The sequence below is a fragment of the Cololabis saira genome, chromosome 14 (genome assembly GCF_033807715.1).
Source record: "Cololabis saira isolate AMF1-May2022 chromosome 14, fColSai1.1, whole genome shotgun sequence".
Classification (NCBI taxonomy): Eukaryota; Metazoa; Chordata; class Actinopteri; order Beloniformes; family Belonidae; genus Cololabis; species Cololabis saira.
This window is the reverse complement of record NC_084600.1, coordinates 14,030,254-14,043,840: the sequence shown is the minus strand read 5'-3', so window position 1 is coordinate 14,043,840 and position 13,587 is coordinate 14,030,254. Positions and strand designations below refer to the sequence as shown.

The 13,587-nt window shown below is 39.3% G+C and overlaps 1 protein-coding gene across 1 annotated transcript in view; it reads right to left on the bottom strand.

The window, feature by feature from the left end:
- The window catches only part of LOC133460175 (cilia- and flagella-associated protein 54-like), a 29,580-nt gene that overhangs the window by 13,567 nt on the left and 2,426 nt on the right, over nucleotides 1-13,587 (bottom strand). The window contains exons 5-37 of the mRNA XM_061740738.1: nucleotides 13,113-13,171; nucleotides 12,675-12,818; nucleotides 12,274-12,387; nucleotides 11,915-11,995; nucleotides 11,448-11,640; nucleotides 10,576-10,680; nucleotides 10,378-10,490; nucleotides 10,135-10,246; nucleotides 9,753-9,838; nucleotides 9,502-9,639; nucleotides 9,234-9,381; nucleotides 9,080-9,132; nucleotides 8,199-8,339; nucleotides 7,854-8,085; nucleotides 7,477-7,607; nucleotides 6,785-6,973; nucleotides 6,590-6,682; nucleotides 6,307-6,495; nucleotides 5,725-5,843; nucleotides 5,004-5,151; nucleotides 4,778-4,933; nucleotides 4,574-4,696; nucleotides 3,806-3,928; nucleotides 3,525-3,612; nucleotides 3,315-3,353; nucleotides 2,134-2,223; nucleotides 1,921-2,047; nucleotides 1,636-1,702; nucleotides 1,385-1,467; nucleotides 1,097-1,276; nucleotides 726-895; nucleotides 529-638; nucleotides 232-441 (exon numbers count right to left, since the gene is read on the bottom strand). Of these exons, the coding sequence (XP_061596722.1) occupies nucleotides 232-441; nucleotides 529-638; nucleotides 726-895; nucleotides 1,097-1,276; nucleotides 1,385-1,467; nucleotides 1,636-1,702; nucleotides 1,921-2,047; nucleotides 2,134-2,223; nucleotides 3,315-3,353; nucleotides 3,525-3,612; nucleotides 3,806-3,928; nucleotides 4,574-4,696; nucleotides 4,778-4,933; nucleotides 5,004-5,151; nucleotides 5,725-5,843; nucleotides 6,307-6,495; nucleotides 6,590-6,682; nucleotides 6,785-6,973; nucleotides 7,477-7,607; nucleotides 7,854-8,085; nucleotides 8,199-8,339; nucleotides 9,080-9,132; nucleotides 9,234-9,381; nucleotides 9,502-9,639; nucleotides 9,753-9,838; nucleotides 10,135-10,246; nucleotides 10,378-10,490; nucleotides 10,576-10,680; nucleotides 11,448-11,640; nucleotides 11,915-11,995; nucleotides 12,274-12,387; nucleotides 12,675-12,818; nucleotides 13,113-13,171 (4,154 nt within the window). The remainder of the gene's footprint in view (nucleotides 1-231; nucleotides 442-528; nucleotides 639-725; nucleotides 896-1,096; nucleotides 1,277-1,384; nucleotides 1,468-1,635; nucleotides 1,703-1,920; nucleotides 2,048-2,133; nucleotides 2,224-3,314; nucleotides 3,354-3,524; nucleotides 3,613-3,805; nucleotides 3,929-4,573; nucleotides 4,697-4,777; nucleotides 4,934-5,003; nucleotides 5,152-5,724; nucleotides 5,844-6,306; nucleotides 6,496-6,589; nucleotides 6,683-6,784; nucleotides 6,974-7,476; nucleotides 7,608-7,853; nucleotides 8,086-8,198; nucleotides 8,340-9,079; nucleotides 9,133-9,233; nucleotides 9,382-9,501; nucleotides 9,640-9,752; nucleotides 9,839-10,134; nucleotides 10,247-10,377; nucleotides 10,491-10,575; nucleotides 10,681-11,447; nucleotides 11,641-11,914; nucleotides 11,996-12,273; nucleotides 12,388-12,674; nucleotides 12,819-13,112; nucleotides 13,172-13,587) is intronic.

The following is a 13,587-nucleotide window of genomic DNA, read 5'->3' as shown; positions in this document are numbered from 1 at the left end:
ATATCAATGTCCATGGACCGCTGGTTCTTCAGGTAACTGTACGAGTCACTGTCAAGTCCACCTGACTTTAATTTAAGCCGATAATCGGCTGTTATCCCGTCTTCTCCACAGTTTCCCCTACTAGTTGCAGCCATTTTTGCCACTCAGTGCGAGTAAGGGGGCGTAGTCCAGTGGGAAAGTGACATTAATGCTTACCCTCTATACCTGTAAATAACGACAGGTGACACTGACCTCCAGTTTGGTCAGCATGTCCATGATGAGGTCAGTCGCCAGCAGCAGCAGTTTGGTTAAGATGCTGAGCAGCTGTTCTGCTAGGAGGTGGGCCTGGGTTTCAAGCTGAACGGCTCTGTTTACTATGAGGGTGATTCTTTGGCTTTGGTCCCACAGAGTATGACACACTTGCAGCAGAAGTTTCCAATGGCCGCCCCGGTGAGCCAGCACCTGGACAACATAAAGCATTGACACATAAAATACATTTGCACCAGTGGTTTGTTAGTAAAGGTATTCTTAGGGGTATATTTGCTGTACCATAGCTCTACGAAAATGTAAAGCAGCCGTGCTGGCAAAATCCAGGACCCTAGCAACAGTACTCTCTTCATTCTCACAACTCTCCTCAGGGGCAGAATCATCAGATAGAACTGCAGGAAAATAAATTGATCAAATGGAAAAAAGACATTATTTCTGTTATTTGTGAGTTTATTTTTTTTATGAGCGATTTTTCTTACCCTCCTTTTTGTCCCTGTCTTCATTTGGATCCTTAAGATGAGCAGGTGATGTCCTCTTCTCTGATACAACATTATATTCTGAAGAATGCTGTCTGTGTCTAGTCCTCCTCACCAGGACTCCGGTGGAAGCCAGAGAAAAGTCCAAGGGATTAATATGGCTGTAACTGTAACTGAATCAATAAATATAAAGCTTTAGACATATTTGAGAACACAGAATAATAAAACTGTCTCATTTAACTGCAAATAAAGACCACTGAACACAAATACTACCATATATCCCTTTAGATAATAAAAATGACATAAAACATAAATGAGACAAATAATATTTGAAAAGTGATAATAAATAAAAATGTGTCAATTTGTGTATAAACCTGTAGTGTAGGTCCAAGCCTTGATAAAGCAGTGCTAACTTAGCCTGAGCTACGACGTAGTTCATGTGGGACCTCGGGAGTCTCTCCTTGGAGCAGAGATTCCTCAGCTGCAGCTTCTTCTTGAGCCGCACCGCCACAGACGGCATCATGAACAGCAGGTTCTCCACGATGTCCAGTTTTCTGTGGACCAGCGCAAAACAAAGAAGAAAAAGGTTGATATGTGTTTGTGTCAGCTGTTGTTCTATTTATGCAGCCAGACTTTAACAAAGAGCTCTCTACGTGTGGTACCTGATGGTATTCACGCCCTTGAGCAGAGTCTCGGGCAGTCTCTGCTTCAGCATTCTCCTTATATAGCCTTGTGGGTTCATGGTCTGTTTTAAAAAGCAAAGCGAGATTATTTATGCGTTTCACAACAAGAAAATAATAAGAACATACTTTTTCTTGCTGTAAATTATAATTCTAAATACATTTTCTCCATGTTTCCAGTATACAGAATCCACCTACTCGTTGTACCTCTTCATATGCATGTGTACTTGTACCTTCACAAGGAGTGTGTCAGATTTTCTTTTGCTGTATGGCTCCAAATATTGTATCTCTCTGTCACGTCTGTCAAAGACACGGACATTCATTTACTGAAATTCTTTATGAGTGAAGAACAAACAGCTGTTCTAAGTGAAGTGCAGGATACGTTGATATGTGTGTAATATATTGACAGGAAATTCATTTGGGCATGAAACAATACATTGATCAAGATGATAAAGGAATTTTCAATAGATTTTTTTCTTGCACAAATGTTTGTGAAAAGGTATATTCTAAAAGCAGACCTGGAGAGGAAGGCTAACATGGATCGTCCCCATTTTAACACCAGGTCTGGTTGACCTTCCTCCATAGTTCTCTGCAGTAGAAGTTTGGCGGACTCAAGAAAATATGACTTTTTTCTGTGTGTCCTCACTACCAAGAATACACAAGAAAAGCACACACATGTGAGTAAATAAGACCATTAATTAAAGGAAGTACGCAAAAAACAAGCCACTCACCGGCTTGATACGCGTCCTGTAATGTGGCGCTGGAGATCTGATCGTACAGTTTGATGGCATTCTCATGTATAGTCGATTTCCTGAATACTTCTGCAGATATAAGGACAATTTTATTTTTTACATCTGCTCACGATGTAGAAATGGTTATGAATAAAAAGAGAAATTAAAAGAGCAGTGTTTCTGACAACCAAATTATTCCCGCTTCACTGAAAATGGCTTATTTCAACACTTGGAAACCTAAATATCTTTAACTGAGAATACACTGAATGTAAATCTTGATCAAGCAATAGTATATATATCTATCTAGATATATATGTATATGAGAGAGAGTCCTCACTCAGACCAGAGTCCTCACTAAAACCAGAAGACCAGAGTCCTCACTGAGACCAGGAGACAGCTTGTATGACCCTCACCTGTGGAACAAACTCCCACAATGCATCAGAGCTGCTGAAACTCTCAATTTAAGTCAAGGTTGGAAACCTTTTTATTTACTGCTGCATTTCAGTAATCTCCCACAATGCACAACCTTTATTTCTTGCTTCTCATTTGTTTTATTCTTTTTAACTCATCTTAACTCATACATTTGTCTTTAATTTCTGATTTTAAACTCTTACTTTTTAATGTATTTTTAAGATATTTTGATGTAAAGCACTTTTACTTGTCCTCTACATGAAATGTGCTGCACAAATAAACCTCCCTTGCCTTATAGGCACAACATTGACTTGAATGAGGCACTGAAATGTGTCAGGTTAGTAAATCACAGAAGATATCAAAGCTGAAGCAACATGAGAAATTAGATGCGACTAGAAAACAATAGAATCACTTCTCAGAACGATGAAGCCTCTCGCTACCAAAGAGTCTGCAAACTTCTATCCAGGACGGCGTCAAAGACGAACCCAGATTTTGAAACTGGAAAAGAAAGGATCAATAACAAGGCTCCATCCTGCATCCTTCCTCAAGAGAAAGCTGCAACCTGACTGATGAAGAATATTATTTTTCAATAGTGAAGTTGAAGTCTCTATATTTTATGATGTTATACAAAGCCAGAAGAGGTTCAACAAATCAATGTTTGCTAGTTTTCACCGATCAGATGTTAAATTAAATAGTTCTGCAGCATAACTGGGATTTCTTTTCTCCCCAAGCAAATAAAACAGCTGAATAGACCCCCCCCCCCCTCCCACCTCCTCCATGCTCTGATCCAAGCGACTGCGAGTGACGACCTGGAGAGGAGGGAAAGAAAAGGTGTGTGAGAGAATAGAGGGAAACTGATACCCATGTCCCCTTTACACACACACACACACACACACACACACACACACACACACACACACACACACACACACACACACACACACACACACACACACACACACATGTTGTGTGTGAATTACCACTGTTCACTTTGAGAGCATTTTTTTCCCTGTGCAGTGCTTCTATACGCAGGCTTATTTTCACATGTCCAGCAGCAGGAGCCCCCATCTACATACAGAAAGGAACAACTCAACTCTAATTTGGGCTTTTTGTGAAAATAAATGTGACCGGAAAATAAATCAGTTTCTTTTTTGTTTTTTTTTTACATTTTAAGATATTTTTGAGAATCAAATGAAGTAAATTTAATTGCCTTCTTTAATTTTTAACCTAAAAGTGAGGATAAATCACATGTTATTCTTACAAGCTCATCAAGGTTGGAAGGTTTGCTGATTTGAAGCTGGGCATCATAGAACTTCTGAAGCACCTTTATACCACAGTCTATCATGGCAGCAGCCAGCTGATGGTGGCGTTGTGCACGTAAGGCCTGTCGGGAGGAGTTGACAAGAGATCCATTACAGTATTTTGTTCAAACTGTCTATTAAAGTATCATTTTGAATCGTACAGTAAGTCAGTGTGAATAAGTAGATCTGCTGAATCTATGAACAGCTGTACAAATAAATGTATAGGGGGCTTAGTAGCAGGGGATTTTAAAAGCAAATGAGTACATGGTTACTTCTTACTTATTATATAGGTACCATATTTTCCAGCTAAGGCTTTCCGTAATATCAAAAATTAAAAGGTCTGAAATGGCCTTTTTTTCTCCTATAGAGGATCAATAAAAATCATAGATAACAATGTATTCTTCTTTGAAAGTGACATACTAATGCTAAAGTTATTTTTCAAAAATGTGAAGTTAAAAGGAGAAACCAAATGACAAAATACTTTGTTTCATTTGCCTTCAGATTACCGGTACCACGAAATGACGTATGACTTTATTTAAAATACTGTTCTGTTATAGAACATGAACACCGGCTATTTTAATGGTAAATTGTGAAGATGAATCCATTAAAGTTATCCGAAAAGTTCCCATGACTCCTGTTTTATTTAACGTGCTGCTTCAGAAAATCCTGAAAAACCTAAAATAAAAAAATTCGAAAGTACTCATTATGCGAACTGTTAATGTACACACCTTTGACAGGTAAAAGGTTATGCAGGCTATCATGTGCAAAAGTGACTCGGAGGTGCTTTCGGTCCAGTTCTGTTGGAGAAAAGCTGAATTCTGCTCCAAAACGACCAAGCACTTGGTCAGCACCTGTCAACCAGAGCACAGTCAAACGATTCTGATGTAGCATGTTTACATTCAAAGACTGAGGAGCATTAGGTTTCCACATACCTGCACCACAGGGTCATGTACGACCTGATGGAAGATTATAGGCTCTAACAATTTGTAGCAGGTAATCACGGCCTGCACAGCAAAATCGCCTTTGTTCAAACACATCGCAAAGTCCATAGCCACCAGCATTTGTTCACACTCTGCCAGTCTGGCTTCCTGCACATACAAACAAGCACATATCATCAACATTTCATCATGAATCAGGTATAATGTTGTTGTTTTTTACCTGCTCCCAGATAAACGGTCCTCTGGGACTGAATGAGTCCGAGTAGAGGGATCCCTGCCGAACATTGATTTCTGTCTCAATAAAGATGGAGGTCAAGAACAGCTGGCACAGGTAAGGTGACGAGTGTTGAATGGTTTGTTTATGTAGTCTACAGCAAGATGAACAGAAGAAAAGAGGTTAATTCATTACATTCCTTTCTGACTATAGCTGCGTCCGAAATTGCATACTTCCACCCTAATGAGTATGCAAAAACAGTATGTGAGATTTTTTAATGCGTCCGAGACATTAGTACGTACACAATAGTATGCGCTATTCATACTCATTCCGGAGAAGCAGAAACTTCCAACAATGCAATGCAGCGGTGTTTGGTTCCTAGTGCCGGGCAGATACGCATATGTCATGAGTATAATATTAAGTATAATACTATTATTATATAATATGAATATTATAATATTAATAATTAAATATAAATTCTAAAAAAATAATTAATAATATTAAGAAAGAGCGTAGCGGTGCGCTGCTACTGCTGCTGCTGCTGCGACACGTCACTTCCTCCCAACGGCAGTAAGTGCTGTGTGCGCTCTGAGTAATACGTCCAAATTAATGCATACTATTGATAATTACCTACTCAAAAGTGTGCCAAACTTAAGTATACTTTTTGAGTATATACTGTTTAGTATGGCATTTCGGACGCACCGTATGTTTATTTTTCCATCCTTACCCATTGGTAGCAAGTCTATGTTGTGTGCTGTTGGACCCACAGTTTTGATCCACATAATGGCCCCAGAGTTCCTTACAGGCTCTCTTAGCTACAGCATACTGCTGAGTCTGAAACGCCACCTGGATAAGAAACCATCCAACACATATAAGTAACCTCACCTACACTGCAAAAACTCAAAATCTTACCAGGAATATTTGTCTTATTTCTAGTTAAAATGTCTAATTTTTTGTCAAAAGTCATTACCAGAAAAATAACTTGTTATTTGACAATTTTCACCTGTTTCAAGTAAAAGTAGAAAAATCTGCCAGTGGGACAAGATTTATCTTCTCATTACAAGCAAAAAAATCTTATTCCACTGACAGATTTTTCTACTTATTTTAAGTGAAAATCTACTTGAAACAGGTGAAAATTGTTGTTTTTTCCAGTGATGAGTCTTGTTTGAAGTGTAATGAGATTTTATTTGACTAAAAATGAGACATTTTAACTAAAAATAAGACATATATTCCTATTAAGATTTTGAGTTTTTGCAGTGTATTCTTTGTTGTCTCTACTTCTGCTAATTTGCATTAGTAAGCAGCGTGCCTGTGCCAGGTGAGCCCATGTGGAGAGCAGGGGGGCAGGCATGGATGCCAGCAGTGGTAATGTCGTCTCCCCTATAGCGTCTCCCAGGAGTTTCCCCTCACGGTTGTAGGCTGCTGCAGCAAAAGCGTATTTCTGGTTCGGCTGCAGGCCGTCCACCCTCAGCACACACTCACCAGAAACTGCTGGTACCTACAAACAAAGTCAGGTTTCATATACAAATAGACAGATGAAAAAAACAAGCCTGATTCTGTGTTGAGAAAGAAAAAAAGATGAAAAACTGCACCATATTCCCAGTTCCTGGCAGGCTACAGTCTATGAGGCGGACCTTTTTGTTAATGCCCTCTGCCACCTTCCCGTGAAGCTGATACCAACACACCTAGCACAAAGCAAAATACAAGGCAAAAGAACTGATGTTGTGGAGATGATTTGATAAGTGTTAAAATATTGTGTTAATGACATGAGAAATAATACATTTTACCTGCCCATCCAAGTCATAGGGAGCTGGGGCGAAGGTGAAGGAGTGGTCAGTGCGTGAAAGCAGGATGGGAGGAGGTGGGGGGCTTTCTCTTTTCCCTTTAAGTGTTTGATTCTTCCTTGGAGGCAGAGTGGTGGTCCTGTAGAGTTTCCTCTCCTCCATCTCTGCTTTCTCTATAAGCGTGGAGGCCTCCTAACAAAAGCACGTGAACACAATGCCTGGTCATTAATCACACTTCTTAAGTGCTCACAATGGATCCCCACGATCTGAATACACTGGAGTTGGAAAATAATGTTCAATAATTGTGATAACTGTTTCATTTCTTGTGTTTCCTCCAAGCAAAAATACCCAAGACTGTTGGAATTAGCAAGATGCTTTGAGGACATGCGTCGGTATGACAACGGGATTCAAATATTGTAATGGCCATTTGCTTTTCTGGTGTTTTATTGACCTTTTTTATAGAATAACCAGAAAAAATTGTTTCATGCAGCGCTACTGTTAAAATATTAACAGCAAGGCAATTTTTTTAATGTCTAACTCACATTTCCTAAAAAGAATATTTAGTATTTTTTTTAGTTTTTTTGCAAATATAAACTGGACATTTTCAATAACGAAGTTATTACATGACATGACATTTTTCTTCCCCTTTTTATTATATTTAACCATGTTTGTGATGGTGAATGTTCTTGTGTAACCTCGAGAAGACTGCTGGTCCTGCTGCTATCACCAGAAGCCGTGTTGTGCTCCAGCAGAGCCTTCTGCATCAGAAAAAGAGCTTTGGACACTTTGTTCTTGTTGATCTGCTCCAACAGTTCAGGCTCTGCAACTAGAAAAAGGAATGAAAGCCTCTGCAAGTTAAAAACACTGAGACACATTATTAGCACCCACAATACAATGAGAAAGAAACTTTAATCACAGTTCTTTTTGATAATTTTACATTTGCATCTAGTTTCCAACCAGCAAGAGAAATAAAATAAAATGTCAGTTTCTATCACTTGTAAAGCAGATTATAAGCTTAACTACTTTCAAAAATCACCACTAAATTACATATCAGTGTAGCAACGAGTCCAACCTGCATTCAGCTGCAGTAACTTGAGGGAAGCCCTGTGGTATGTGATGTTCAACTTTAGATGAAGATCTTTAACCAGCTGAAACACACGTGGAGACCCAGTCTGCTGACAGCCTTCAAAATCTGATTCTACCTCAGATTCACTTTCTTCCTTTTTGTTCATATTTTCATCTGTTTCTTTTCCTTCTGCTGAAATAGTTGCAGAAGCGTTGAGTTGATGAGGTGGGGTGGATTTCTGTTAGAGAATGATCATTTCTGGTCATTAAAGTTCAATCTGGGAGCTACATCAGAATATCCTGAAAAACACTGTGTCACGAATGAAGGACAGACTGGATTACACCTTCCTACCTGCATGAAAGCGGTGTCAGTGATTGCTGAGCAGTCATGTGGGAGAAATGTAGATACACCCTTGGCCAGACTTTCAAGAGCCTTCTTCACCAGTTCACACACCTTTTTAAGCAGTGTGACTTTTTCAACTGTGTTTGAACTCTTAACAGGACAGACAGAGAAACCTGAGACAAAATACTTTTCCATATTGTACAAAACAGAGTCAATTATCACACATATTACGCATTACGTCACAGATGCGACTTCACAGCGGGTTACGCCCACTGAGTGGCAGAAAGCATAGACTTTCAGTTTGAGCAACCGGAAAACATCTAAAATGGGAAAGAGCTGCTGTGCGATCGACTGTACTCATAGATTTAGCAAGAAATCTGAGTTATCGTTTTACAGACTGCCAAAAAATACGCTTAAGAGAGACAAATGGATCGCTGCAATGTTGCAATGTTGGATTTTTGGGTAGCTAACGTTAAACGGTCAAATCATAAAGTTTGGTGTCCTCATCACTTTAGTTTCGCCAACAAATCCTGCCTTCAAGTAGGACCAAGCGTCAAGACTTGTATATGCCTTCAAGCTTTGCTTCATGTATTTCCCCAGCGTAGAAATTAAGTACATATAAATATCAGGAAACTCGATTTGTGGACAAATATTAATATCCATGGACCACTGATTCTTCAGGTAACTGTACAGGTCACTGTCAAGTCCACCTGCCTTTAATTTAAACCGATAATCGGTTGTTATCCCGTCTTTTCCATGGTTTCCCCTACTAGTTGCAGCTGTTCTTGCCACTCAGTGAGAGTAAGGGGGCGTGGTCCAGTGGGAAAGTGACGTCAATGCAGACCCTCTATACTATGTCACGATACTAAAAAGGTGATCTTCTCACATACCTCAACCTGAGGATATAGCCTGGAGTTCAAATAGTCACAATCTCCTTTAAAAGCTGTTTGGAATCAGACGTGAGATTAATACATTTATCATAGCTTGTGTGGCAGTTAAAGATCAAGCAGATCAAATAAAATAAGAGTTTAACTGATTCCTCACCTGACTTTTGTGTTTGATGTATATTTTCAACTCCTTTCTCTACCATTATACCTAATGTGCAAATCATTTCTGCCGCTGTTTTATGGTCAACTGCTGCCTGCTCACAGAAAAGGGCCACCTCACACAGCACAAACAGGCACCACACCCACTGCAAATAGTTTCACAAATGGTAGCAAGTCAACCAAAATTAACGCAGCACTGAATATCTAAGTTTGATCCTGAAAAATATGCATTGTTGCACTTCTGAGATTGACTTCCTTCTCCGTACCCTGTCAAAAGTAGCCATCTTCGGCAGGTGGTGTGTGAACGTTGGCTTTTGCACCCGATCCATTTCCAAGGCCTTCTGCACCTGATCCCACAGAAATAACACAGTATCCAGAACCATGGCCCCATCTGGCTGCATATCCTGGACAAACACAGATATGTAGTATTTATAATATATATGAATATTAAAAAAGCTCCCCCTCGGAGCCAGAAACCAAAACTTAAATGTTGATAAAGCTTGTGATGGAAATTTACAGGAAAGGAGCCACAGACTGTCTTCTGCAGGGTGTCTACCAGACCAGTGAGCTCGTCACTCATAGAGACAGACGACTTGCACCTGTCTGCAGAAACAAGAGAAGAATAAAAACATTATATTACAAAGATTTCTCCAATTCCATCAGCTTATAGTCAATGATCACCAAATAAATAAATATATTAAAAAACCTTGAAAATAGCATAAGATAATAATAGGTCGACAGTAGTACATCTAAATATTTCTTATTTTAGGAAATTATGAGAATAACAAATAAAGAGATGAACTGCACTTTGATATCAGCTGTAAATCCTTTACTATATTTATCATCATAAAGCTTTCCCACCTTAATAATTATACGCAGGACAGTTTTACGATTGTTACCATTCTTCATGACGTCTCCAGTATCGCTCCCCTGACAAAACATGACATTGTTGAAGCTGCAAAGTAATGCGAGTTCCCGCTCAGCCTTCCTGAATGGCTGACCTTCAACACCCTGATGCACAGAAGATTAGTGGTCACACTCAAAATACTTCAAACATACAGAACGTGATTTAAATCAAAAGAGGAAACACAACTATACACAAGGAAAAAGTCATAAAAAATAACAGAGTTGCAAAGACTCACAGACAAGATACGCAGCATCTCTTCGGCAACTTCGGCAAACACTCCAGGCTGCTTGTATTGAAGAAGTAATTTGATGAACCTCACCGCAGATAAGATGGGTATTCGGTTTTCACCTGGTAATAAAACATACGAGTCCTTCACATTGATTTACAAACCCCCACGCAGAAACAAAAACCTTATAATGAACAATGAACTTGCCTGTAACTGCTGCATCAATTAGAGATGATGTTGCTGTCAGTGTAGCAGGCGATAGGTATGGCTGGTCATCGGTACTTCGTCTCCCAGTACCGGTACTTGTCTTTCCTTAACACACATTAACGTACATCATCTAAATTCACCTAATAATTGTTATAGAGGGAATGCGCATGACGTCACAGATGCGACTTCACAGCGGGTTACTTCCACTGAGTGGCAGAAAGACTGAGTGGCAGCGTAAACTTTTAGTTTGAGCAACTTGAAAACATCTAAAATGGGAAAGAGCTGTTGTGGGATTGACTGTACTCATAGATTTAGCAAGAAATCGGAGTTATTGTTTTACAGACTGCCGAAAAATAAGCTTAAGAGAGACAAATGGATCGCTGCAATTCGCAGAAACAACTGGATTCCAGGCACCGAAACGTGGATTTGTGGTTCCCATTTTGTATCAGGTAATGTTGGATTTTTGGGTAGCTAACGTTAAACGGTCAAATCATAAAGTTCGGTGTCCTCATCACTTTAATTTCATCAACAAATCCTGCCTTGAAGTAAGACCAAGCGTCAAGACTTTTGTATGCCTTCAAGCCTTGCTTCGTGTATTTCCCCGGCGTAGAAATTAAGTACATATAAATATTAGGATGTCTAATATTAATGTCCATGGACCACTGGTTCTTCAGGTAACTGTACGGGTCACTGTCAAGTCCAACTGCCTTTAATTTAAGCCCATAATCGGCTGTTATCACGTCTTTTCCAGTTTCCCTTACTAGTTGCATTTTTGCCACTCAGTGCGAGTAAGGGGGCTGGTCCAGTGGGAAAGTGACATCATGCATACCCTCTATTGATGCAGTTTTTGTTAGATTTGTCATGGTACTAACCAGATAGTATCCTTAAGCCAGCAGATAGGAGTTGTAGGACCACCTCCTGCCGCCAAGCTTCATCTGGGATCTTCGTCTGCAGGGGTCGGGTGGTGCTGTCCGACAGGGCCTCCAAAATGCCCAGGAACTTTGCTGCGCCGCAGTCAAACAGGTCTGTGAGCACGCGGTCGGTTTCGTTAGGACGCCGAACCACCTGAGGAACATGCAGACAGGTGGTGAAGTTTAAGGCATCGCTACAAAAAATACATAAACTCACAAAATAAACTATCACAGCAACAATTTTAACTTGTGAGTATTTGGCCAGTGATTATGTGGCTACAATTAGAGAAGAATAAGAAGTAAAATAGAAGAAAAACATTACTTTTTAACCCCTTTTTACCGAGGGGTTTATAAAGGCATGTGACGGTATGCTCAAGTATTATATTTAACTGAATATGATAACATTGCAGCAAAGTTGATGTTATTACTTTGGTGATGCCTCTCAGAGTCTTTTTGCTTTGGTCTGGTCTGGTCTCAAACACCGCCTGCTTGGAAATCATGATAGTCAGCTGAAACAAACAAAAGCAAATTTTAATATTATAAAGAACTCAGCCTTGATAAACAAACATTTCCTGATATGAGATAAGAAATGAGACACATGACAGCTCAAGCTTTGTAAATGTAGACTGGGGCATTCAAATTGTGTTTTATCTGGGTCTGTTGGTACAATTTACTATTTGCCAGAAACAAGCTCTCCTTCCTTTGCTCTGATAGTTAACTTGTCAGTGTGGATTATGTATATTCTCTCTAAAGTTTCATCACAGTAATCACATTAGTGTATACTCGCCTTGACTGAAGCTTCTCTGTAAGCTCTCTGTGTCTCTCTGGTGGCAGGAATCTCACTTTTCCCCTCCAGCTGCTCAAGCTCATGGATTTTTTCAAGGGCTCTTTTGGCATAATGCTGGGAGCATTTGAGGACACAAAAAAGAAAAACATGAAGGGGAAGATAACAGTTTCAGAACAGCTTGTTTGCAACTTTTTCTATCTGGAACAACTCCATGAGTGGTCACCCCTGACAAATATCATTAGCATTTTCTTTAAAAAAAACTAAATTATGAGGAATAATGTAATCTGTGTATTAGAAAAACAAAGGACAAATATAAACGAGTGAACTTATATACTTTTTCAAATCAATCTGTGAATGATCTTTTATTACTGTGTGTTTGGCTGAATGCAGACGTCTTTCACCTTTGCTTGCCCCTCAGCATGGTTGTCGTAGTAACACTGACAGACCGCACAGTAGAGAGTGACAATCAGTGGGAGACAATTGGCTGTCATCAGCGAGGGGGACGTCTCTAAACTGATGCTTGCCCACAGGAGATACTTCAGTGCCTGAACAGGAACACATCACAAATAGTGACAGACATTTATCATGCAATGTGCATTATAACATTTACATTTTATTCGTGATATGAGAGTCCCACATGCTCTGTTATGTGAAGCAGAGAACAAATCAATTAAAACTCACTTTAATAATGAATCTTCAATTTTTCCGCCATAAAAACCTGCATTGACCGTAAATTATTCTCCAAAACTCTTTCAATAAAGATTCCATGTTATGAGTTCTCATCTGATTCACAGCCTGTGCCACACATTATTTCTCCCCCACATGCACCTTTCCCTTACCTGTGCACTGCACTCCATGGTCATGAGGTGACGGCAGATGTTGTAAATGTGCGCTAGACCTGGATAAGATGAGGAAGATGTAACAACATACAGCATGGAGAAAAACATTGACATCATAGGGTATAAATATAATGCTGAAACAAAAAAGGCTGTGTATTATACTGTATATTTCAGTGTTCATGTTCTCCCACGATAGTTATATCAGAAGATGTGCAATGTCAAAAAAGAAAAATCACTTCAAATACGTTCTATTTGACAAAACATAGTTTATTTTGGTTTTATGATTTATGGGGAAAAAATAAATATAATTTAATTGTGCATTATATTGTATTGTACTGTACTGTACTGTATTGTATTGTATTCTATTGTACTGTATAGTAGTGTCTTGTACTGTATAGTATTGTACTGTATTTTACTGTACTGTATTATATAGAATTGTACTGTATTGTATAGTATTGTACTGTATTCGATTGTA